The sequence below is a fragment of the Myxocyprinus asiaticus genome, chromosome 5 (genome assembly GCF_019703515.2).
Source record: "Myxocyprinus asiaticus isolate MX2 ecotype Aquarium Trade chromosome 5, UBuf_Myxa_2, whole genome shotgun sequence".
Taxonomy (NCBI): Eukaryota; Metazoa; Chordata; class Actinopteri; order Cypriniformes; family Catostomidae; genus Myxocyprinus; species Myxocyprinus asiaticus.
Genome location: NC_059348.1, coordinates 37,293,123 through 37,320,839, shown reverse-complemented (window position 1 = coordinate 37,320,839; position 27,717 = coordinate 37,293,123). Strand labels below are relative to the sequence as shown.

The 27,717-nt window shown below is 38.0% G+C and overlaps 1 protein-coding gene across 5 annotated transcripts in view; it reads right to left on the bottom strand.

Moving 5' to 3' along the window:
* Nucleotides 1–27,717, bottom strand: part of LOC127441377 (astrotactin-1-like) — a 502,716-nt gene that overhangs the window by 161,956 nt on the left and 313,043 nt on the right. For all 5 annotated transcript variants that reach the window (XM_051698730.1, XM_051698731.1, XM_051698728.1 and 2 more), the window contains 2 exons: nucleotides 26,620–26,724; nucleotides 11,906–12,094 (listed from right to left, as the gene is read on the bottom strand). In XM_051698730.1, coding sequence (XP_051554690.1) covers nucleotides 11,906–12,094; nucleotides 26,620–26,724 — 294 coding nt within the window. The remainder of the gene's footprint in view (nucleotides 1–11,905; nucleotides 12,095–26,619; nucleotides 26,725–27,717) is intronic.

The following is a 27,717-nucleotide window of genomic DNA, read 5'->3' as shown; positions in this document are numbered from 1 at the left end:
TGGCATGCAAATACCACTCGCCAATTTTCATTGGCCTTTTATAAAAGACCAGAGGTGTCTCGGGCTCCCAAGAGTGACCCCTAGTGTCACTACATCGACACCAACGTCTCGTTCCCTCCATCAGGGAACGGAGGTTACACCAGTAACCATGACGATTTCTGGACTTTGGATAAAAAGAACAGATGAGCCACAGAACAAACTTGCAGTCTTCTTTTGTTAGTAGTTTTGACTGTGTGGTTCCGCTCTGCTCCAGTGCATGTTTTAACTAAGAAATACTGGGTTTAAAGAGATTCTCCAAATTTTAGCATAACTCTACTGCATGAATGAACGAGATTTTGTGACACAAATATAATGTGCACAAAGAACTCAGAGTCTGTTCTCATAGGATAATTACAAAGTAAAACTGGATGCCTTTGCTTCATAGATTCTTGAGATTCTTAAGAATTTGGCAGACACTTAACGTTTACTATATCTATCTATCTATCTATCTATCTATCTATCTATCTATCTGTCTGTCTATATCTCTATCTGTCTGTGTGTGTGAGTGTGTGTGTGTGTGTGTGTGTGTCTGTGGGCGGTTTTGGGTGGTTTACAAGGACATTTTTTTTAGGTTACAAACTGGTAATTGCAAGGGTATTATGCTATAAATGTGGTTTATGAGGACACTTCTTGTGTCCCCATAATTCAAATCCCTTAAAAAACATACTAAATGATGTTTTTTTTTTTTTTTTTTTTTGAAAATGTAAAAATGTTTTTTGTGAGGGTTAGGTTTAGGGATAGAGTTAGGGGATAGAATCTATAGTTTGTACAGTATAAAAATAATTAAATGAATCCCACACACATCAACATATTTAATTGAGAGCTCTTTGTCAAAAAAGTTTAAAAAAAATTATAAATATATAGTTGTGGTTAAAAATACTGGTACCCTTGGTAAATATGAGCAAAGAAGGCTGTGAAAAAAAAATGTCTTTATTGTTTATCCTTTTGATCTCTTTCATTCAAAATATTCACAAAAATCTAACCTTTAATTGAAGTAAAATCTCATAATTAAATAAATATTTTTCTCCAAAACAAATTTGCCACAATTATTGGGACCCCTAGAAATTATTATGAGTAAAATATATCTGAAGTACATTCCCATTCATATTTTACATTTTTTTAGTACACCTGGGTGACAAAGAACATGAAATATTTCAGCCATAACTTCCTGTTTCATATGGGTATAAATATGAGGTAACACACAGGCCAAATTCTCATATTCATCCATCACAATGGGTAAGACCAAATAATAAAGTTATGATGTGCAGCAAAAGGTTGTTGAGCTTTACAAAATGGGAAGTGGCTATAAAAAAATAAAAATATCTAAAAGCATTGAAAATACCCATTTCCACCATCATGGCAATAATTAAGAAGTGCCAGTCAACTGGAGATGTTACGAAGTGGCAAAGAGGACGTGTGTCTATATTGTCTCCAGGCATGGTGAGGAGGATGGTTCGTGTGGCCAAAAATTCACAGGATCACAGCTGGAGAAAGTATCCAAAACTACAATCAGACAATACCTATTTCTCAACAAGTTGCTTGGGAGGGTTTCAAGAAAAAAGCCTCTGCTCTCATCCAGCAACAAACTCAAGCATCTTCAGTTTGTCAGACACTACTGGAACTTCAAATGGGACCGGGTTCTATGGTCAGACGAAACAAAAATAGAGTAAACACCAGAAATGAGTTTGGCGCACACAGAGAGGTAGCCATATGGAAAAGTACCTCATGCCCACAGTTAAATATGGTGGTGGATCTTTAATATTGTGGGGCTGTTTTTATGCCAGAGGTCCTAGACATCGTGTTCGGTTACATGGCGTCATGGACAGATAAAAAATAAAAAACCTGACTGACTCTACCAGAAAGCTTAAAATGGTCTGTGGTTGGATATTCCAGCAGGACAATGATCCAAAACACAAATCAAAATCTACACAAAAATAGTTCACTGACCACAAAATCAAGGTTCTGCCATGGCCATGGCCATCCCAGTCCCCTGACCTCAACCCCATAGAAAACCTGTGTGGTGAACTGAAGAGGTGAGTCCACCAGCATGGACCTCGGAATTTGAAGGATCTGGAGAGATTCTGTAGGGCGGAATGGTCTCAGATCACTTGCCATGTTTTCTCCAACCTGATTAGGCATTATAGGAGAAGACTCAGAGCTGGTATCTTGGCAAAGGGAGGTTGCACAAAGTATTGTATAAAACGGTGCCAATAATTGTGTCACACATATATTTTACAAAAAATGTTTGTTTTTTTATCAAACTTGTGTTGTGTCTGTAATTGTTTGCTATGTATTTGAGGATAGATTTTTATGAATATTTTGAATGAAAGAACAAAGGATATATTTTTCATAACCTTCTTTCCTCACATTTACCAAGGGTGCCAATATTTTTGGCCACCACTGTGTGTGTGTGTGTGTATATATATATATATATCTATATCTATATCTATATATATATATATATATATATATATATATATATATATGTGTGTGTGTGTGTGTGTGTGTGTATTTACTCAATTTCACACAAACCTTTAACTTTAAAAAAAATATATATATTATATTTTAAATGGTAGATAGCAGTACTTTGAAGCTGCACTCACATGCTTGTGCGGATCCAAAGTGAGCAGCAATCTTCTTCTGACAGTTTAAACAGCCTGGATCGCTTGTTTGGATTGTCACAGACTGACCATCCTGATTTGTGAATCAGAGGAACTTTTGATCCTGATCCTGAAGTTTTTATTCTGGCTGATAGACTACACACCTCAGAGGAAGATATTAGATGAGCCCTTGATGGGAAGAAAACGCTGGATTTTCATGAGGCTTGTGAATTACATCTGTTTAAACAAGATATCTGCATATTTGCAAACAGTATATAATAGAAGTTTTATTGATATTTGACTTTTATCATTAGAAAAGAAAGTTAAAAGTTACAGGGAACTGTTGAGCTCAAACGCGTCTATGATATGCGGACCATTTAAATGAGACTGTGTTGCACACTGGTCTATTACTGTAGTAACACAATGGCACGTAACAACAAAATGAACCTCACTGGTCATTTACATGTCTCAGTCACTTCACGTGCAAGCAGGCAATTTTTGGCGCCCTCAAGAAACAAATCGTCCAAATGGGAAAATTTATCGTCCGATGCTATAATTAAAAAAGTCAGAATATCGTCCGATATATCGGTTGACCACTAGTAAACATGTTATGCTTCACCACATATGACTAACATAACAAAATAAAGGAAAACATAAATAAAACAATATAGTTATAAACTTCAAATAACACTGGCAGAATGGCTGATGTCCACCTCCAGTGTGTGTGATGTCATTTACTAACATATATCTTCAATGAAATGTCATGGTATCATGACATAACAGGGTGGGCAATAAATCAAGGGACACACAGAAAACCTCCACTATCAGTGTTAAAATGACACATTTACCAAAAATGAATACATATTAGTGAGAGAATATGAAACTCTTAACTTTATGTTGGGAAAAAAATTATTTTTGTCAAAGATGTTTGACGTGCAGTTTTGGGACATGAGGAAATAACACAGTAAAATAGAAAAGGATTTCATTTATTTACAATTTAACTTTTAAGCCCACAGAAGTGTGTGACATTATAAAATGTCACAGAATTGTAGGAATGACCCATATTTACAGGCGTTCCTGCACGAGACACTGCTTTACATAGAAAAAAAAGTGCGGACGGACGCAATAACGCGTACGGTGCGAACGTCACCTAATAAAACTAAACCTACTTAACAACCAGGAAGAAGAGAGAAATGGAGAGAAAAGGCTTAACATGAAAATAGTGTATTTCTCCTTGGATTAGTGTTGTTGTTTTGGCAGTAAATAGTGTTTATCACATGGGCAGTGGTGGCTTGGCGGTTAAGGCTCCGGGTTAATGACTAGATGGTCAGGGGTTCAAGCCCCAACACCGCCATGATGCCACCGTTGGGCCCTTGAGCAAGGCCCTTGACCCTATCTGCTCCAGGGGCACTGTAACATGGCTGACCCTGCACTCTGACCCCAGCTCAGCTGGGATATGTGAAAAAAAGAATTTCACTGTATATGTGCAAAAATGTATAACATGTGATAAATATAATTATTAAAATTATTAATTATTTAAAAAAAATAATAATTATTATTAAAATGATTGATTAATTATTAATTATATTAATTATTACTACTGTAATTTTATTTTGAATTAATGCAGTAATGCAGTCTTTCTTGCCTCTCTCTCTCTCTCTCTAACACAACCAGTTCTGACATATGCAATAAAATGTAAAGGCATGTCATGAATAGGTGCGTTTATTGGTGTTTTAAAATCCCAGTGGTGGGAAACAATTAACATGCATTCGAATGCTATATGATTTTGACAAAATAAGTTTGCTTCTGACAGAAAACATGACAGAAGGCGTGCACTGATTGTCATTGATATTTCCCCCAGCTGTTTCTGTCAAGTTTAGTGTCCTTGTACAGCATTAGCCAATATCTCACACAACTCACACGGAAGGTGTGTGTGTTTCAGGTCCATTTCTCTCTATTTGTGAAACATTCTCAGCAGTTTGGGTGTGTGATGCTAAAATACGGGACAAACGGCATCGCATTTGGATTTCATACGCATTGTTTTTCCCTTAATTACGGGACGATTCCTTATTTTACAGGATGTTTGGCATATTTTTTTTAATTTTACCTGATACTGCTTCAGCGTGACTAGATGACTCTTTCTCTCTCCACTCTCTGTCATGAATTCCCTCAGTCGATAATAGCGGTGACAACAGTTGTTAGGGTGGGGAATGGCAGAATTCAAGTGATAATGCACCAATTACAACAAAGAATCTACAGTTTCACAAAACAGCATCCAATACAGTTAAAGGGAAACTAACACAACAGTAGATTATGGACTTCTGAAGCAGCAAAACAAGTGGGTATACTGAGGGTATATGCAGATATTGATCCTTAGAAGTCGTTATATGCAAAACAGCCCTGGGAAAAAAGTAAGCATACGGCATATACGTGTGTATGGCCCCGACTACACCACTGATATATATATATATATATATATATATATATATATATATATATATATATATATATATATATATAAGATCTACATTTAATGCAGTAATGGTGTTGTGACTATGTCAGAGGCTAGCAAAATGAAGAATAATGGAGTTTTAAGGCAGGAAAGAAAACTCTGTGATTTAAGGCCATCCGTCAGAAACGTTTTTGTGAACTGCAAGGTGATGCCCTTGGGATGAACACAACATAGTTGATTTGACCATGGGAGAAAATGGTGTAAGAGTTACTGGACTGAAACAGTAGTTAGAGAAGGGCCATTATTTAACTGACTGTCTAAGGTACCAAAACTACCAATGTAAAGATGGATGGCTTTGAATGTCCCTGTTTTAACAAAACTGAAGTGTTCAAAAGAACTATGATTTTATTTTAAAGCTTTAGGGCTGTTTTCAGATCACACTCTTCCCACAATCATGGAAAACCTGGAAATATATATATATATATATATATATATATATATATATATATATATATATATATATATATATATATATATATTCTTTTTTTTTTTTTTTAAGATGTGCTCTAAAATATTTCATTGGCTAGATGTTGCTTTTGTATAGAGTAAAACTTGCTTGCAACCTATAATGGTGTCTGATTTGTTAGCGAATCACTCTTTTGATTAGGGGTGCACTGATCATTAGGCCAATGATCTAAATCGGTGGATCTTCTGTCTATTAAAAACAAAGTGTCTAAAACATTGTTTGTTTCATAGAATATAATGGCGTTCTTTTATCAATTTTTACGTCTTGTAAAAGTAAGCAAACTGTGATTGGTCACTTTACATCACCAATAGAATTTTATCATGACAAGTAATAAGATGCCTATAGATGGTGGTAATGCACTATTTTAGTTTGAGATCTGCCATTACAAAAGAAGAAGAAGAAACAGGCTGCATGATTCTGAGCAGCAGACAGAATACGCTTCAAGTTTGTCAGACATTTTGCTGGTAGAGGTTTGCCTTCTATGCAATAAAGAAGGCTATTAGTTTTAATCTGACCAAAACATGATGTAGCATTTGGCACGCTACACTGCTACTTGCTGGAAAAAGTAGTTCGCTACTGGAAAAGCTATGCTGTTTTAAAAGTAGTTGAGCTACTGTCAAGCTATTGAAAAATTTATTTAAGTTAGTAGCGTCGCTAATTGTAGTTAGCTACTCCACAACACTGCCCATTTTCAAGAGACATTGCTGTAGTAATTCTGACTCACTGTACAGTTAGACAAGGAGAGGACAAACCTACTTAAAATTAAACAACAAATAAAGATCTAAATACAAATCTGAGTAAACGTGATGTTGCATGAGTAGTGACAGTCAGACGGTGTGTGGAGAGATAGGAAGAGATTGAGTGATCATGCACGCTTTCAGTTTCACTTTTCCAAAATGCGCGCTCTCCACTCCAGGTGCTCTCATTCTCACATCAGTCACTTGTCCATGCGCTATTTTGTGAGAACCCCAATTTAAATCAGAGATATATGTTTGTCACTGTACCACTAAAAACAGTAAACTTCAATAACGGCACTGCGTTTTCACGCAGTTGCTTAATAATTAGTTTATTTGCATTACAACAAAATGCCAAAGATGGTAAACAAATCGTAGATACTTTTGATTTCTCACTAAAGCCATTTTGGAGCTTATAATAGATATATTTCCCTTATTTTTTTTACGTATCTCTGCTGTGTGTAATGCTCTCATGTTGTTTACTGGTTGCCAGAATGTCATGATATTTGATAGTGAAAACAGGGCACTTTTAAAAGAAAAATCGGTGATCAGTACAGGCCTCAGATGTCCTGACCTGTGCACATATTTGATTTGTTTCTTTTCAATGAGTCATTCGAACCAATGTCTACCATAAGTCACTTTGGATATGGCGTTAGCTAAATGACAATTTAGAGCAAAACTAATGCATCATTTCTCCCCCCTTGTTGAAAAGACCACACTGAATTTCCATGCTTGACCAGTCTGATGTATCCCTGTTAGTGCTGGTCTAGCTGGTGGACTAGCATGGACTTTTGGCTGGTAGACCAAGGTTTGTTGAATAGCATTAAGAATCTTGGCTGGGACACTCAATTACTGTATGTCTAATTTTCTCTGTTATAACTCTCTACTTAGTGCCAGAAATACTGTATCTCCTTATTCCTTAAGAGAATAATACGTTTCATTTTATTTATATAGCGCCTTTCCACAAGCTCAAAGACACTTTACACTCCATATACATTTAACAGGACAAAGTACATTAATATACATTTCAACAGAAGTTACAATCTCAATAGACAGATAATGCACTGAGAAAATATGTGTTTTAAGCTGAGATTTAAAGATAGAAATAGAGGAGATGTCAAAGAGGCTCTGAGGTAGAAACTTCCACAGTTTAGGTGCAATTACACTGAAGGATCTCCCACCAAAAATGGATGGAGGAAATCTAGGGACAGACAACAATTTGGAATCAGAAGAATGAAGAGTGTGTGCTGGTGTGTATGGATGCAGCAGATCACATATACAGTTGTGCTCAAAAGTTTGCATACCCTGTCAGAAATTGTGAAATTTTGGCATTGATTTTGAAAATATGACTGATCATGCAAACTTTTATTTAAGGATAGTGATAATATGAAGCCATTTATTATCACATAGTTGTTTGGCTCCTTCAGAAATCACCCAAATGGCCCTGATCAAAAGTTTACATACCCTTGAATGTTTGGCCTTGTTACAGACACACATGGTGACACACACAGGTTTAAATGGCAATTAAAGGTTAATTTCCCACACCTGTGGCTTTTTAAATTGCAATTAGTGTCTGTGTATAAATAGTCAATGAGTTTGTTTGCTCTCACGTGGATGCACTGAGCAGGCTAGATACTGAGCCATGGGGAGCAGAAAAGAACTGTCAAAAGACCTGCGTAACAAGGTAATGGAACTTTATAAAGATGGAAAAGGATATAAAAAGATATCCAAAGCCTTGAAAATGTCAGTCAATAATGTTCAATCACTTATTAAGAAGTGGAAAATTTGGGGATCTCTTGATAACAAGCCAAGGTCAGGTACACCAAGAAAGATTTCAGCCACAACTGCCAGAAGAATTGTTTGGGATACAAAGAATAACCCACAGGTAACCTCAGGAGAAATACAGGCTGCTCTGGAAAAAGGCGGTGTGGTTGTTTCAAGGAGCACAATACGACGATACTTGAACAAAAATGAGCTGCATGGTTGAGTTGCCAGAAAGAAGCCTTTACTGCACCAATGCCACAAAAAAGCCTGGTTACAATAATACCGACAACACCTTGACATGCTTCACAACTTCTGGCACACTGTAATTTGGAGTGACAAGACCAAAATAGAGCTTTATGGTCACAACCATAAGCGCTATGTTTGGAGAGGGGTCAACAAGGCCTATAGTGAAAACAATACCATCCCCACTGTCAAGCATGGTGGTGGCTCACTGATGTTTTGGGGGTGTGTGAGCTCTAAAGGCACGGGGAATCTTGTGAAAATTTATGGCAAGATGAATACAGCATGTTATCAGAAAATACTGGCAGACAATTTGCATTCTTCTGCATGAAAGCTACGCATGGGATGCTCTTGGACTTTCCAGCACGACAAAGACCATAAGCACAAGGCCAAAATGACCCTCCAGTGGTTACAGCAGAAAAAGGTGAAGGTTCTGGAGTGGCCATCCCAGTCTCCTGACCTTAATATCATCGAGCCACTCTGGGGAGATCTCAAACGTGCGGTTCATTCAAGACGAAGAATTTTAAACTTAATACGGCATGAGACAGGCAGCCAGTGAAGACTAAACAAGATGGGAGTAATGTGTGCAGAATGCTTGATGTTAGTGAGAACTCTTTGGATGTATTGTAATCGGGCAATAGTTTTAGCTGGTAGGCCAGTAAAGAGGCAGTTACAGTAGTCGAGATGTGATGATATGAAAGCATGAACTAGTGATTCTGCATCCTTCAAACTGAGAATGGGGTAAAGACATGCAATGTGACGTAGATGGAAGAAAGCCGTTTTAGTGATGTTCTAATGTGGGCTTCAAAAGTAAGAGATGGATCGAAAGTGATTCCCAGATTCTTAATGGTTTTAGAAGGTTTGGTCAGATTTCCATCAATACTGACACAAATATCAATATTTCTTATAAGTGTTTGTGGCCCAGAAATCATGATCTCAGTTTTGTCAGCATTGAATTTGAGGAAATTACTGTTTAACCAAATTTTTACATCATTGATTCAGGTAGTTAATGAGCTGATGGCAGGTGTTTTATCAAAACGTGCGGATGTATAAATGTGGGTGTCATCAGCATAGCAGTGATAACTGAGACCATGACGACGGATGATCTGACCTAGTAGGAGAACGTAAATTATGAACAGTAGTGGACATAGTACAGAAACCTGAGGGATACCCTGAGTGAGAGGAGCAGTAGGGGATTTGCTTTTCTTAATAGAGATGAAACATTGTCTGTTAGTGAGGTAGGAAGAAAACCAGGATAGAGCAGTGCCAGTAATACAATATCTGAAAGTTTGGAAAGGAGTGTTTTGTGGCATACATTGTCAAAAGCAGAGCTCAGGTCAAGCAAGATCAGAATACTGAGAAATCCAGAGTCAGCAGGGAGGAGGAGATCATTAATAACCTTCAAGAGAGCAGTTTCAGTGCTGTGGAATAGGCGAAAACCAGATTAGAAAGGGTCATAGAGATTATTAGCTGCAAGATGTGATTGTAACTGGGAGGCTACAACTTTTTCCAGAAGTTAGGTTAGAAATAGGACGATAGTTGCAGAGGGAAGATGGATCTAAGTTGGGACCTTTAAGGACTGGTGTAACAGCAGCAATTTAAAGATCAGTTGGAACAATGGCAGATGCAAGAGATGTGTTTATCATATGCGAAATAGGTGCCGAAATGACTGGCTCACAGTGTTTAAGAAGGGATGTTGCGGCAGGGTCCAACTGACAATCAATATAGAAACACATGAGTACACATAACTTGGCCTTGAAAGAATTTGATGACAAATTTTTGAGTTCATATTGAAATCTCTGACTTTTTAGTGACGTTGTAATCTTGGCGAATCTGAGCAGAGCATGTGACATTGTTGAGATCTCTCTGAAACTTGTGACATGAACGTATGAACATGAGATAGGGTCTTTTCTCATTTCTAATTCTACAATAAGCACAAAAAAAAAAAAAAAAAAGAAAGAAAGGAAAAAAGAGATAAAGAAATCTAATTTGTGATTTTTCTTTCATATGGGGACATGCTGGTGAACAGGTTAGTCTTTTTAGCAGGTCCATTACTAATTTGCCACAAGGTCATTAGCAAAAAGTGGCGATGGGGCGAGAACATGGTGAACCCACTGACTCCAACAATAGACACCTCTGCAGCAACTGGGTATTAGATTGTCACACTGTGGACCATTGTAAAGCATTCAAGAATGGCAGAGGAGGAAGCTGGGACCGGCTTGACAAACATGTAGAAATTTTTATTGACACTTTTCAGTGTACAACAAGACTTTTCAGCCATAACATTCAATACACACGCTGCTTTTCAGCAGACACGTTCAACATAAAGACACACACAAACACATCGCTTCATGTGTCTCTCACTCCCTGTCTGCCACTGTTTCCTCTCCTTAAATACTCCCACCACCCCTCACTGGAACATGAGACCGGTGTGGCGCACAGGTGGAATTCATTCACCACTTATCTTCCCGACCTCGTTTGGCCCCGCCCTGCTCGCCACAACCGTCTACAACTTTCACTTTGTTGTCATTCACCTTATTTCATTCTATTCACCTTGTGTTTTTATTGCAGAAAGGAGAGCACAGACTAAGGCCACTTTTATGCCTTGTTAAATGACCTTGCAGCTTATTTCACAGTTCCAGAAGAAATGTCTGTGTGGATCAAAAATGCATTTATTAATGGTCAAAGCACTGCTATTTCATGAATGCCTGCGGGCACATTGATGAAAAGGTAGCCTTGAGCATAGAAATATGAATTATGAATGGCAGAGTCACTCTATAGACTGCCTAGATTATCTCCAGAGGTGTTGGGTCTTTTAATATCTAACTTTTGTTTTCTTTCCATCTAAAGCTGAAAAGTGTAATATATTTATGTTGAAACACTGTCTGCTATCCCAGTTTAATATATACAACTACGCTTACAGCTTTAAGTATTGCCTCTGAAGGTTTATTTCCCTGAAAAGTGTAAATTATTTTGCTTTGTGGCACTTTCTGCATCCCGATTAGCCTGACATATCAACATCGGCTAAACCAATGGCCTGGGTTTGGGGTGGGAACAGATGTGACCAACCTCCCAGGAGCCATGTCGAGGTTTGAGTTCCTCTGCTCCCATCCATATCCTCTCTAAAATATAGTTTATGTTCTGACTGAACCAAACTTTGGATGCACCAGGCCAAACTTCTGTTTGCCTGTCTAGACAACGGTGCATTATTTGTGTATTATTTAATATTAATTATTTGTGATGTATGAATACATAATTACTTGGCTGTAGGGTTAGGCTAAATAATTTTGCTTTGTTTGTCACCTCACAAAATTATTGATTCCACTAAAGGTATTTCCTGAAGCACTGGCTGACAACTGGTTTTGCATTTGAATCCAGATTTTACATTGAACATCAAACTGCTGCCCAACATAGTACTAAAAATTTAGCGTTTAAAAGCATTAACAAAATGTCCTTTCAATCAAACATTGAAATCAGCATCAATATTACCATTAATTTAATCTAAAGCAGCAAATTAAATCTTATTATACAACACACATTTTAAGCTTACCTTTGCTGATATCCTGAAACTCTAACCACAGCTGGCGTTGGACTTGCTTGTTGGGGTACCATATAGTACAGGATTCCTCAAAGCCATACACTGCCTCCTGGATAAAATGGTTGCCAAACTCTTTTAAAATGGAAACAAAGTCACTGCGGAGAGTGGCCCCATCCAGTGAGTGAACTGCTGAACTGAAGGCTGAATTGGAAAAGTAAAAAAAGGAATGGAGAAGGAGGGAGAAGTAATTTAAAGTTGAGATGTATCACATTAAATTATACATTCCATTTAATGTCTCAATAAAAGAGGTGAAGCCATATTGATAGACCAAACATGAGAGAAAAGATTCAAAATTGAGCTGTGGTGAAGACTTCTTGATTGTATAACAGATAGTTCCAACTATCAGGAAAGTAGTTAATTCTGATTGGATGAGTCACATTCAAAGCTGTTGTAAAAAGACTATACAGGCACACCTGTGACAACACATTTTATATTAATGTGCCAAGTTTCAACATTGCTTGGCAACCACAAACAGCCGAGAGTGAAAAACTTAAATATGTTACTTGGAAGAATTGTTTATTCAGAAAATTATTAATTACATATTTTAAAAATTCTTTGGATAAAATTAGTAACTTTATTATTACTTAGTTTTTTTTTTATATACAGTTGCAATCAAAATTATTCAACCCCCCTGACCAGCAATACATTCTGGTGATGTGAATTAAAACACATCAACTAAAACCTAGGTAAACTGTCAAAGTTTTTAATACACATTTGAGAGATTTTGAGAACAAAGAGTTCAGTTTACCCAAATTTTACAAATAAAAAAATAACTAATTCTCTCCACAAATGTCATGTCAAAAATATTCAACCCCCAAAGTCAATCATTTGTGGAGCATCCTTTATCCTTAATAACAGCAATTAAATGTTTCAGGTAAGGGTTCTTTGGCTTTGGACACCTCTCTATTAGAATTTTTACACATTTCTCATGAGAAAAAGCTTCCAGCTCATTGACATTCTTTGGTTTCTGTGCTGCCGCTGCTTCCTTGAAATCCCAACAAAGGTTTGCTATGGGATTTTAATGATGGACTGAAAGGGCCATTTAAGGACATTCCACGACTTATCCCTGAACCAGATTTTGGACAACTTGGATGTATCCTTGGTGTTATTGTCTTGCTGGAAAATCCAGTGATCACGAGCTTCAATTTACACACTGTAGGCATCACATTTTTTAAATGTAATACCTGATACCTGAAAGAATCCATGGTGTCAGTCACATAGTCAGGATAGCCATTTCCTGCAGCCGTATACTGATCCACCTCCATGCTTGACTGTGGGGATGGTGTCGTTCTTGTCATCACCTTGTCATCTTACTCCAGACGAACTGCTGACCCATGGGTCTAAAACTCATTTTCAGTTTAGTGTCAGACATCTATAAAACCATCTTCCAGGACTCCACAGGTCTTTCCTAATTACTTCTTGAATATTCAAGTCAACATTTCCCTTGGTGAAGTTTTGCTTTCTTCCACACCCCAAGAAGGTTGCTGTTGTACCATATTTAAAAATATTATGAATGGTGCTGCCAACTTTGTCTATTGGAAATTGAAGTGCCTTGGAAATGTACTTTTAGCCATGACCTTTCTTGTGTAATGAAATAATCTCCTCTATTAGCTTTTGAGACAGCTTATTTTTAATTGCATTTTTTGCATAGAAATACATTTTTGCCTACAACCCTAAACTTAAATTGTAAAACTTAAATAACTGCCATTGCAGATTGATGACTTAATTTTGTTTTAAAACAATTACTTGTGTAGCCTTACATATTTAAGAAACAGCTACATGCAATAGGGGTTGAATAATTATGACATGGCTGTATTTTTTTAAAAAATCCTGCTGTTTAGAAATATTAGGTTATATATTCACACGATGACTTTGAATGTGTCACTCACCTGAAATAGATGTGAAGTTAAAAAATTCTGGGTCATCAGAAAAGCTTACCTTTGTAAATCCTTACTGTCTTTGTCCTTACTAAAAGCTATTCATTTAAGATTTCAAAACTTTATGAATACAATTTCACTTTTTTCAGATTTCTCACACTGTTTAAAGATTTCAAAAATTATTATCAAGCGCTCATCTTCAGTACAGTTACACTATGCTTTACTGCACTGTTCAAATAACAGTGTGGCAAGAGATAGAGAGAAAACATTATCTGTCCACTACACATTAATGTTTGTTGTACGTTACATATTAAATTTAAGAGGTGAAACTTGTGAAATGGCTGATATGGGTTCAGTTGAAGACACTTATTTTTGAAGACCCATATCAGCCATTTCACAAGTTTCACCACTTAAACTGATATGTGTAGTACAATACAAACATTAATGTGCAATGGACAGATAATGTTTTCTGTCTGTCTCTTGCCACACTATTATTTGAACAGTGCAGTGAAGCATAGTGTAACAGTACAAAATTGAACATTTATTTATAAAGTTTTGAATCTTAAATTAATAGCATTTAATAAAAAAGCTTTGACATTGTGGATAATAATGTAACTACTGAAGACTAAAATTGCCATGTTTGTCAGTATTATTGATTATCATCAGTAATCATAATAATTTAGTAGCATTATTGATCATTTTTATTATATTACACTATGTAACACAATTTTTGTTCCTGGGTAGTAAGTGTTATTTTCTAATTGCTTATGCCTCAAAAGTATAGAAAATCGCTATTATTCCCCACGGACTTTGCTTTTCTGACCAGGACAATGATATTTTGAAATGTACCTATTTCCAATGAGAAAACGGGCGTATTTGTGTCTTTTCGTTCACAAACAACATATGAATCCAAAATCCTTCTTTATCTGCAGTCCGACGAAGACACCGGCTTTGACCTTTGCCTCAGACAGCTTAGGGAAGAAGTCTTGAAGGTACTTGAAGGCTGCCAACTCCTTATCTAGAGCTCTGACAAATTGTTTCATAAGGCCCAATTTGATGTGCAGTGGTGGCATCAGCACCTTCCTGGGGTCCACCAGTGGCTCCCACTTGACGTTGTTCCTCCCCACAGAGAACTCGGTCCACTGTGGCCAGTCCCGCCTGTGGTAGTGCGCCTTGGTGTCCCTGCTGTCCCAAAGGCAAAGATAGCAAGGAAATTGGTAAAACCGCCTTGGAGACCCATCAGGAATGCCACCATTTTGAAGTCTCCTATGACCTCCCAGCCATACTCATCATACTTCAAGGCATCCAGCAAGGTCTTGATGCTGTTGTAATCCTCTTTGAGGTGCACTGAGTGAGCCAGGGGAAGAGATGGTTACTTGTTACCATTATGGACCAGCACAGCTTTGAATATTACTTTAGTATAAATACATGTTAATTTGGATTCATATGTTGTTTTTTTCTGACTTTATGTGAACTAAAAGACACAGATTCACCCACTTTCTCGTTGGAAATAGGTACATTTCAAAATATCACTGTCCTGAACACAAAAGCAAAGTTTGTGAGGAATAATAGCCATTTTCTTTACTTTTGAGGCATAAGCAATTAGAAAATAACACTTACTACCAAGAAAAAAAAAAAAAAAAAAAAAAAATTGTTACACAGTGTTATTAAACTTATTTCTTTATGTTATGTTGTGTAATATGCAAGCCTAAAGCCTAGTGTAAGTCAAGGTTGCATATGTAAGCTTTATATAGGTTGTATGTGCAAGCCTTATATAGGTTGTATGTGTAAGTTCTTACTGCCATGTGTAAACTTTATATAGGTTGTATGTGTAAGCTTTCCTTATATGAGTTGTAGTTGCATGTGTTGACGTGTGTTTTACATTATAAGGGGAGGGAAAGTTATTTTAAACTGCTATGGAATGCTTAAATTCACCCTGCAAATGTATTTTCTTCAGAGAAAGACTGAGAGAGACAGAGAAAGATGGGTAAGACAATGAAGACCATTGCATAAAACCATTATAATTGACATTTTATTTATCTCCTATGTCTGATAAACAAAATAATTAATAAATTAGTTATTTCTTGGCAAAATAACTGATGTTTGCCTCAGTAACTTCACAACAGGGAAAAATACATAAATAAAGAGTCTTCAATTTGGCTTCACGATCAGGAACAGCATCTTCAGGCATCTGTCTCAGAACAATCAGATAAGACTTTTTTTTTTTATAATTTTGAATAAGTCTGCCTGATAATAGTCAGTGATGAGACATATTGTCTGAGAACTGCTGTAAAATAAATGTGTTATCAATTAAGACCAGTTGATGTTGCCAAGAATCAATAAATGTCAGACATAGCTAAATTTAAGTTCCTAAATTTAAGGTTAATTTAAGTTTGATTTGGCTAATTTGAGTTGATTTGGCTAAGTTAGGTTGATCTGGTTGGTTGAGTTGATCTTATCAGTGAAACTCCAATTCTGAACAACTGTGAAATTGACCTCAGGAAAGATGTGATTTAAAGCTATGAGACAAGGTTATAAAAGGTCAGGTGTCATGACTGGGAGACCAGAAATGGTTAGCTAGTTGAAAGGAGACTAGGAATTCTTGATCATAGCAATTCAGTTGGTTTTAATGTTTGTAGTTTAACTGTTTAAAGAAACAGGATAAATGAGAAAGAAAGAATAAAAGAAAGAAAGAGACAAAAGAAAAAAATTATTCATAAAATGTACAAAATTGATGATTAAGTTTTAAGTAGTCATTCGGCCACTCCCTTACTCTGAAGGCTTTTTCTGTGACTGGCAATCGCCTCAGCCGTAATGTAAAACAGATGTTCTGTTAAAAATATCTCAATAGAACAGCATAATTAGAGAGAGTGAGACAACCTGCTCCTGCCATCTGACGAAGACACAGACCCCTCTCTTTCCTTACGCACACACAAATACATGCACGTGAGGGAGAGAAAGGGGGTTCCAGATCACTGCAGAAGAGAAGAGAGTTGTATCACACACACACATGCACACATTGACTGGACACACATTCTTTCTAATACCCACACACATATAGTCCCTGATATTCGACTCTCATACTCAGATCAGTTACACACATTTCCTTCCTCTCTTCTAGGATTTAGATTAAGAGAGATTTAGACCTTTAGATTACAAATACATACACACATACATACAAATATATCCCAGATGCACAATGGCTGAGAGTAACAGTCAAACTGTCACAAAAAGGTTTCTTAAGAAGAAAAAACAGGCTGAGCTGTTGAAAAAAGGCCTGGACATTGATGCAACTATTGATGAACAGATTGATTGGTTAGAAAGCCAAAAATACTCTGTCCAATACTGACAGCTCATTGGATTTTGAAACAAGGAGGAATTTGTCGCATTGATGGTTGTCCAGTTCCACTTGCTGAAGCAATGAGGCCTCAAATTGAAGCATATCATAAGTTGAACAAAATGATGTCCATCAAAAGTTCAGAAGAAGAAAATACAAACAGCAATGATTCATTTGATCCAGATTGGACAGATATAATAGCAGAGGCTGAATGGAAATATCTGCAAGCACCTGTTGACTCAGTGAAGTCTTTATCACCACCCCCTTACAAACCAATATATCCACCACTGCCTGTGATAAGTGAAAATAGTTCCCCTCTTACACAGCCTCAGGTGATGGGTCTGAATGGAGCTTCAATTGATAAAATGTATGTTGTCTCTGCCCAAGCAGCTCCAATAATCACCAAATCTAAATCCCTCCAGCCAAACACAGTGTTACAATTCTGAGGTGTACATCAGCTTGTACTCATGATTCAGATTGGAGTGATGAGACTGACAAATTAGTCACAATAGACAAAGTCGATCCTAATTTTTCTTCACCTCCAGTCAGAAGAGGAGGATCCCATTCCGAGATGATAACAACTAAAGAGAGGCCATTTACACCTGGAAAACATCAAGCCATTCTCATAGCCTTGCCACTGCTGAAGAGACAATACCCAAACACTAAGTTCTGGCAAGAGTTAGATTCCTTGGTTAAAGCACATCAAATGACTTTGAGAGACATTCACATCATTGTGAAAGCTAAAACACTAAGGGATCAGTGGGAACAATTACCATCCTCCATAACAACAGCCCAATGGATGGACTTGTGGACAGATGGCCAGGGACAACCACTGGGTCTCTGGCAGGCTTTGGATGAGTTTAGAAAATAAATCCAAGAAGCTTTGGGCAGTGGAAAGGTTCCTTTCACAACAGTGACACTGATTAAGCAAAAAGATGGTGAATCACCAGATGAATATGCCTTACGTAAATGGAATTCCTATGAAAGGTGGGCTCTTTGTGCCAAAAAGTTATCTGACAATGATGATTAACAGTTCACAGACACATTAGTGGATGGATTTGGCCCAAAATACCAACAAGTGTTATCACTGGGGGTCAATCCAGGCGATATATATGACCAAATCCTGCAATGGGCAGGTCGCCTAGAGATGGCTATGAGATCAGATAAAGAAGGAAACAAGCCAAACCGAAAAGGAGTTGCAGCGATTCAATCTAATATATACACATATAGGAGACCGAAGGTTTGTGGAAACTGTGGAAAGTGTGGCCACTATTGAAGGGAGTGCTGGGCTAAAGGATGAGGAGTAGAAGGTAATGGCCTACCATTTAAACAGGTTGCTGTCAAAAATGCTGATCAAACCTCTCAAGGGAGACTGTGGACTGAGGCACAATTCCGTCAGCTCATTGAGGGGATCATGCGTCCACAATAGGAATTAGTGGCCCCCTGTATGAGGAAGACGAGACAATCGCCTTTTTATTTACGCATTAATAGGGGGCCATCAGTGTGAATGTTTGGTAGACACTGGAGCTGCCATTTCAGTAAGCAACCTGGACCTACCCACAACAAATGAAACCATGGAAGTTGAAGGAGTTGGAGGAGGCATCACAACATTTCGCAAGAGCATACCAGTACCTCTGCAAATCCATGAAGATGAAGTCTTATGGAAATCTCTTTGGGTAGGCCCAAATTCACAAGGAAGCCTCATTGCATGGATATCCTCCCTTTGTTGAACATAATAATTTTCACTGACAGCTGCCAAATCACAGCAGGTTTAATACCACCTGAAGATCATACATGCAGTATAAGTTCTGTTGGTGTTGCCAAACCAATCTCCAGAGACTGGGGAAAAGAAGGTGTATGGGGTCTTCTGTTCAGCTTATATGCAGATGTCTGAGCTAAACACACGCTAGATTACGGGAAAGCTAACATAGATCCCATCATCAATGAGGAACACTGAGCTCCCCACAAGCAATACCCTCTACGACCATAAGCAAGACAGGCTGTGGAAGAGATAGTGGGCAGACTTGGAAGCCAAAGGGATTGTCAGACAGGCTTCATCCTTCACCAACAGTCCCATCTGGCCTGTAAAGAAATCTGACAACTCATGGAGGTTAACAATTGTTTTAACAAGACTCAACAGTGTAACCCCAAAACCACATCCCATTGTGGCCAATCCCGCCACCATTCTGAATGACATTCCTGGAAATGCAATAATATTCACTGTGCTGGATATGCTGTCGGCGTTCTGGTCAATACTAGTTGATGGAAGATCTCGGGGAAAACTGGCCTTCACGGCGAAACTTTATGTCTGGAACCACTCCCACAAGGTCTCAACCTCTCTCCTGTTGTTTTCCATCAAGCTTTGGATCAATTCCTAACTTAATGAAAAGCTGACATTGAGCGTACAGGAAGTGTTTTCCTCCAATATGTTGATGACCTGTTGATTGCAAGCCCTGATGACAGGCCACATAGCTGGACTAAACATTGTCTGAAAGCTCTTAGAGAAGGTGGATTTAAAGTAAACCCTGACAAAGCACAAGTGGCCAAAGACAAAGTCATCTATCTAGGCCAAGAGGTATTTATTGAAGGGCAGAGGATGACAACAAAGCATGTGGAGCCATTGCAGCAACTTCCAAAACCTCTAACCGTCACAGGAATGTGAAAGGTGATGGGACTTAACTACTGTCATCAGTATGTACCTGACTTTGCCAGCATCACCAGCCCTCTCATTGACTTGTACAAAGGAGGAAAGCCTGGAGAGGAAAATATAGACTGGACACCAGAGGCAGACGAAGCGTTCACTACCATGAAGGAAAAATGTATTTCCGCCCCAGCCCTGGGACTTCCTGATGGTCACCTGCCATTCCACTTATGGACCAGGGTGGGAGATGAAGCCTACTCAGCAGTGCTGTGTCAAAAGCCAGGTGATCTATACAAACCTGTTGGTTACTTTTCCACAAAGATTCCAGCTACTATGATGGGCCAACCACGAAGTATTCAAGTTTTGGATGGTGCGATGTGGGCAGTTGGTGTTGTGGAAAACCTGGTAGGAGCATAAACTGTCATACTACATACTCCACACAGTGTAGTGACCTTGTTAAACAACAGAAACATCAAAACCATTACTGATGCAAGAAAAGTGAGATGGGAGGCAACTCTTCTGAATAAGGATTTGAGAGTGGAAATCATCAGAGACACATCACTCAGCCCTGCAACAATGATGTTGGAGCCACATGCGGGAATGCTGCATGAGTGTGTGAAGCGAGTGGAAGAGGAAAGTCTTGGTCCAGTTAGTCCAATTCCTCTTGAAGGTCCAGATAAAGAGTTCTGGGTAGATGGATCCAGCTACTACATTAAAGAGAAGCGACATACTGGATGGGCTATTGTGGATGCTGATGGAACAGTTGTAAAAAAAGGAGCACTTTCTGTACAATTCTCAGCACAAGTAGCTGAGCTCATAGCACTTGCAGAGGCTCTTGAAGCACCAGAAGGACGTCGAGTCTACATTTACACAGACAGTCTCTATGCTTTTGGAATGTTGCATGACTATCCTTCCCTATGGAAAAGACATGGACTCATTACTACTAATGGGAGTGAAATACATCATGCTTCCATAATTCATCGTTTGATTGCGGCATGCAGCTTACCACAAGACCGTGATCAACATGAAATCTCATCAATCTGACAAGGCCATTTATTAATAGGGAGTATTACCTCTAGATCTGCACTAGGGGCCCGACATCTGCTCATTAAATATGCAACATTCATTAAACAAATGAGGAAAATGCTCTCACAGTGCAAATACATGCCCAAAGTCCAAGTAATGCGACAAAGATGCTTGGCCTCTTTATTCATCTTTGAAAGCTAGTCTTTTGCGTTCTTAACAGACTCCATGAAATGACTTGACAAGTGCAGTTTTCTTTTCTTTGTTGATCAGTTTCTTAATGAAACAGGAAGTTGGGGTGGGACATAATAGCCTATAGCTTTTAGTTTACACTCTTAGAAGAAAAGGTTCCATATAGAACCCAAAAAGGTTCTATCACTCGCTTTATATTTGGAACCCCTAAAAGGTTCTATCAAACGAACCGTAATGGGTTCTTTGAGCCAGGTGGTTCTTTATTTATTTATTTTATTATCAGAAGAACATTTAATGGATATGCTAATTGAACAGTTCATATACAATATCACTAAGAAAGTGAAATAACCATATAAAGACATTTAAGTATTATTAAGTAAAGCATTTTTAATCATTTGTATTTACAACAACACAAGCAACAATTAACACAATTCATAATGCAATAGTTATAAGAATTGACTTGAAAAATCCACATGTTTGTAATAATATGTTAAAAGTTAATTAGTAGTAATGCTATTTATATTTTAATCATAAACATTAAATCAACATAAATTGACATTATAACCATACGTAAGATTAATAACAAGTAAAAACTAAGTAAAAATAAATAAAAACAAATGACCAATGAAAAGCTGTTAAACAATTTTAGCACTAGGGCAGATACAGATTTTTTATTTTATTTTTTTTTTATTTTATTTTTTTTTTTTTTGCTTCTGGTCTAACACACTGAGTGAGGTCTTTTGGATACAGAAAATTAAACAAAGCTTCACTTCACTTTAGCTATCTCTGTGTCATCAGTTTGATGCCGACTCTCTGCACTGAGGGGTCTGGACACCATATGAAAGATCAGGTTGAGGATGGATGTGCTGATCCCTGTAAGTATGAGAAACATTTAAAGGAATATTCTGGGTTTAACACAAGTTAAGCTCAGTTGACAGCATTTGTGGCATAATGTTGATTACCACAAAAATGTATTTAGACTCGTCCCTCCTCTTCTTTAAAGAGAGAAATATCAAGGTTACAGTGAGTCACGTACAATGGATGTGAATGTGGCCAATTTTTGGAGTGTTTAAAGGCAGAATTATGAAGATTCTCATATTATAAAAGCACTTACATGTATTCTTCTGTTAAAACTCGTGTATTATTTGAGCTGTAAAGTTGTTTAAATTGTCATTTTTACAGTCATTTTAGGGTTTGTTGACATAAAATCATCATGGCAATGAAGTTGTAAAATGTACTATAATTTTACACAGCAAAGGTTAGTAAGCAATTTTATCTAACTAAAATCATGTTAACACGCATTTTGTTTACGTCTTGTGGCTATACGTTTGAAACAGTGAGTATTTTAACGTTCAAAAATCATCCCCATTGACTTCCCTTGTTAGTGACTCACTTTATCCCAGATTTTTGCTTTAGTTTTTTAAGAAAAGGAGGGACAAGTCAAAATAAATTTTTGTTGTAATCAACATTAAGCCAAATGCTGCCAATATAGCTTAACTTGTTTTAAACCCAGAAAATTCCTTTAATATTCCTACTGTCAGTATTCAGAATAATTAAAAACAAAGAAATTGGTATCTCTTTAAATTACATCTTTAAACTTCCATGAACAGGAATGTTGTGTTTTATCCGTATTCAGATGTTCAAACAAGTAATCCTGCACTCCAGAGACACGGCAAACAGAAATTAACCATTATTTAGTGTCAAGAAAACTTTGATGTAATGCAAAATAATGAGAAATAAAAGAAAAAGATGTACCTTTTATGACATTATGTCATTGTTTTGAAGTCGAATGTCCCCTTTGATTCCACTTGTCATGGCTCTGATGATGTTGGTGGCCAGAACTTCAGAAGTGCTCTCCGAGTTAGGTGAAGGCCTATGCTAAAACCCATGTTAAATTAATATGGCATCTTTAATAATAATTAATATATATATATATATATATATATATATATATATATATATATATATATACACACACACAGTGCATCCGGAAAATATTCACAGCTCTTCACTTTTTCCACATTTTGTTATGTTACAGCCTTATTCCAAAATGGATTAAATTCATTATTTTCCTCAATTTTAAAAACAATACCCCATAATGACAACGTGAAAGAAGTTTGTTTGAAATCTTTGCAAATTTATTTAAAAAATAAAAAATAAATAAAATAAAAAGAAAATCACATGTGCATAAGTATTCACAGCCTTTGCTCAATACTTTGTTGAAGCACCTTTGGCACCAGTTACAGCCTCAAGTCTTTTGAGTATGATGCTACAAGCTTGGCACACCTATTTTTGGGCAGCTTCTCCCATTCTTCTTTGCAGGACCTCTCAAGCTCCATCAGGTTGGATGGGGAGCGTCGGTGCACAGCCATTTTCAGATCTCTCCAGAGATGTTCAATCGGGTTCAAGTCTGGGCTCTGGCTGGGCCACTCAAGGACATTCACAGAGTTGTCCCGTAGCCACTCCTTTGTTATCTTGGCTGTGCGCTTAGGGTCGTTGTCCTGTTGGAAGATGAACCTTCGGCCCAGTCTGAAGTCCAGAGCGCTCTGGAGAAGGTTTTCATCAAGGATGTCTCTGTACATTGCTGCATTCATCTTTCCCTCGATCCTGACTAGTCTCCCAGTTCCTGCCACTGAAAAACATCCCCACAGCATGATGCTGCCACCACCATGCTTCACTGTAGGGATGGTATTGGTCAGGTGATGAGCGGTGCCTGGTTTCCTCCAGACATGACGCTTGCCATTCAGGCCAAAGAGTTCAATCTTTGTTTCATCAGACCAGATAATTTTGTTTCTCATGGTCTGGGAGTCCTTCATGTGCCTTTTGGCAAACTCCAGGCAATCATGTGCCTTTTACTGAGGAGTGGCTTCCGTCTGGTCACACTACCATACAGGCCTGATTGGTGGAGTGCTGCAGAGATGGTTGTTCTTCTGGAAGGTTCTCCTCTCTCCACAGAGAAACGCTGGAGCTCTGTCAGAGTGACCATCGGGTTCTTGGTCACCTCCCTGACTAAGACCTTTCTCCCCCGATCGCTCAGTTTGGCCAGGCGGCCAGCTCTACGAAGAGTCCTGGTGGTTCCAAACTTCTTCCGTTTACAGATGATGGAGGACACTGTGCTCATTGGGACCTTCAATGCTGCAGACATTTTTCTGTACCCTTCCCCAGATCTGTGCATCGATACAATCCTATCTCGGAGGTCTACAGACAATTCCTTGGACTTCATGGCTTGGTTTGTGCTCTGACATGCACTGTTAACTGTGGGACCTTATATAGACAGGTGTGTGCCTTTCCAAATCATGTCCAATCAACTTAATTTACCACAGGTGGACTCCAGTCAAGTTGTAGAAACATCTCAAGGATGATCAATGGAAACAGGATGCACCTGAGCTCAATTTTGAGTGTCATGGCAAAGGCTGTGAATACTTATGTACATGTGATTTTTTTCGTTTTTTCTTTTTAATAAATTTGCAAAGATTTCAAACAAACTACTTTCACGTTGTCATTATGGGGTATTGTTTGTAGAATTTTGAGGAAAATAATTAATTTAATCCATTTTGGAATAAGGCTGTAACATAACAAAATGTGGAAAAAGTGAAGCGCTGTGTATACTTTCCGGATGCACTGTATCTATATATATATATATATATATATATATAGTGACGAGGGTTGCTTCCATCTGCTGAGAGCCGGAGGAACTGCTGCCATCCGGCGATGAAGAGGAGGAGCGGTTCCATCTGCCAGAGGCCGGAGGATTCGTTGCTGTCCACCGGGGGAGGAGCGAGCTGTCGTCCACCAGAGGGTGAAGGAGCGGTTGAGGGCTGGGCTACAGCGTGTCCGGGAACCGGCAAGCAAGTTTTTCTCTCTCTTTCTCTGTCGCTCCGCCTCACTCTCCCAGGGCTCCAGAAATGCGGGGAAGACCTGCCGGAAGGGCAGCGCCCCCCCTCCAGGAAGAGAGGGGAGGGGAGTGCGTCATGCCAGGTGTTTCCCCGGCCTAAGTCGGGCGATAGAGGAGTGTGACGAGGAGGAAGGCGGGGCTGGGCCGTGAGGACACACGGCCGGCCCTGAATCGGGCTAATCAGCCAGGAGGGGGATAAAGACAAGCCGAAGGCGCCAGTTCGAGAGAAAGAGACACAGCGTTGCATGTGTGTCTGTGTTTGTTTATGTTTGTTTTATGTTGAGTTTCTTATTGAACTTTATGTTTACTGTTCAGCCGGTTCCTGCCTCCTGCTTGCCCATCCTTTATCTGTTATATATATATATATATATATATATATATATATATATATATATATATATACATACACACACACATACATATATCATATTTTTGTAACTGAAAATAAAACTACAAACACCAAATACTCTCAAGTTGAGAAATTGAAACATTTCCATCACTTCCTTTCTTTATATCAGTGCAGTTGGCTTAATTCAATGCTCTGATGTGCTCCTGGAAACTTGGTTCGTTTTTCCCCATGTTTGCTAGGTGCCCATGTTTCTAGTCAATCCACAACACAGATTTTAGTGACTGAAGTTTGAAATTTCTTCCCTCCTGGCAGAGAATATCGCAGACCTGGATAAAACAGTTTTGTCGACATTTCTTCTTTGTGCTTGCTGATATAAACGTGTAAGTCATAAATGACAATGAGTTAGGTCAAAATAAATAAAAAATTACATAAAATTAATCAACAAATTAATGTATTTATCTTACTTACCAGGGTAATACCGCCCTCAATCTTTCAGCTCAACCGACTTTCCGTGACCATTTAAATTTGAAATAGGATGCTCAATCGTGTTTTGATCAATCATGCGGCTTAAATGAGCCCATTTACTATGTAGATATGGGAAAAATAGCACTACATGCTCATGTTGTTTGCTATATATATATATATATATATATATATATATTATTTGCTCTCTCTCTCTCTCTCTCTCTCTACATATATATATATATATATATATATATATATATATATATATATATATATATATATATATATATATGTGTGTGTATATATATTATTTCTAAGAATGTACAGTACTTCACAATCAAGAATCAGGACTAGCTGGTTTGCTCCTCTTAGCTGGTCTCCCAGTCTAGTCAGGCTGGTCTGTTGTCTGGTTTTAGAAGAGTTTTGGGCATGTTTATGATAGTCAGGCTGGTCAATACAATAGTCAATGTGTATATCTGTTAAAAGATTACTTTTAGGAGTACACTAGCATATTGTTGGGTTAAGATAATAGATCTGAACTAAAAGTCCTAAAACTGAAATTGCATGGGATCTTTGCATAGGAAGTTTCTTAAACACACTCACCATCTGGGATCAACAAAGCACTGAGAACCGCCTTACATCGGCCAGCTATTATATGGCAGTAATGAGGTTTTGCTTCTCTACTCAGAGCTAATCTAGTGCAGTGAGGGATCCATTGTGAGACTGCTCCAATTTAAAAGATAGAAAGATAGAAAGGCAGTCTACCAGATCACTAGAGGTATGTCCAGCTAGCCTAATGTCTCTTTCAAATCACCAAATCTACTGTCCACTCCATCAAATCAATACTTGATCAATACATGCATGGAAGAAAGGTGAGACTGTTTTACCTTGAGAGAGGGTCCACTGGTTAAGCTTCACATGGTACAAAATGGACCGCAGCTTCCAGTGCTGAACCAAGGGGTAACCAGTAACCTCACTGTAGTTTACCATACCTAAATTATAAAAACAGAGAGAATGAGAAAAAGACAGTCATCTTTGCTTTTATTTTATTTTTTTGCAAATATTAACGGGGAGGAGAATTTATGTGTGCATCAGCTGAGGGGTATCGGACCAGCATTAATGGTGGACCTGAGTAACAAGGGCCCTTGCTGGAGGGGGGCTCACTGAAAGGCAATACTGATATTCCATGATATTATCATGAACTCGTTATATATATAGTAATGCTATTGGTAGGAATAAAAATAATTTTAGGAATAAAATGTAGCAAGACTCAGTTTTCCATCTGTAAAAACGGGGAGTTTCCCCAATCTACCCTGTTTCTTCTAGCAACCAGGCGACCTCCCCTTCCACACTCCTATAGGAAATGATAATGGTCTGTCCTCAAGTTCAGCCAGAGCAGAGCATGTGCCGCATTGTGCAAAAATGATTTCATGTCATGTACATTACTACCGAAATGAATCCAAAATCAGACTTTAAAACAAAAAAAAGAGTGGACAAAGAGCGAGAGGTAGCAGACAATTTATGAGTTTCTTACAGAAAAAAAAAAAGGTCAAACATACGTGTCAACTTAGCTACTTAGGTAAATATTTTGGTAAACAGGGTCCAAAATTAACACTGGTCACATGCCAAATGCAAAATTAACACAGCACACGGGAAAGAAAATCGCATTTGGTGAGTAAATAAAACAGAAATTTTCACCAGTTGGCCGGTAACATTATTAGCAACCACATGATTTACATTAAACTGTGAAAACAATAATCTGATCCTTGCTAAATAAAAGTGACATCTGCCACAACCTACACATCTTCAAACATCTTATTTATCATCAATCTGTGAAAAATTTGCCATCAGATGTTTATCTATGATGCCTAAAAGTTTCTTTTTCTTTTTTTTTTCTTCTCAAGAACTCTATGAGATACATGTGGACTATTCCTTACATTAAGCCACCAAAAGAATATGTGAAGAACAAAATGTATCTAATTTTT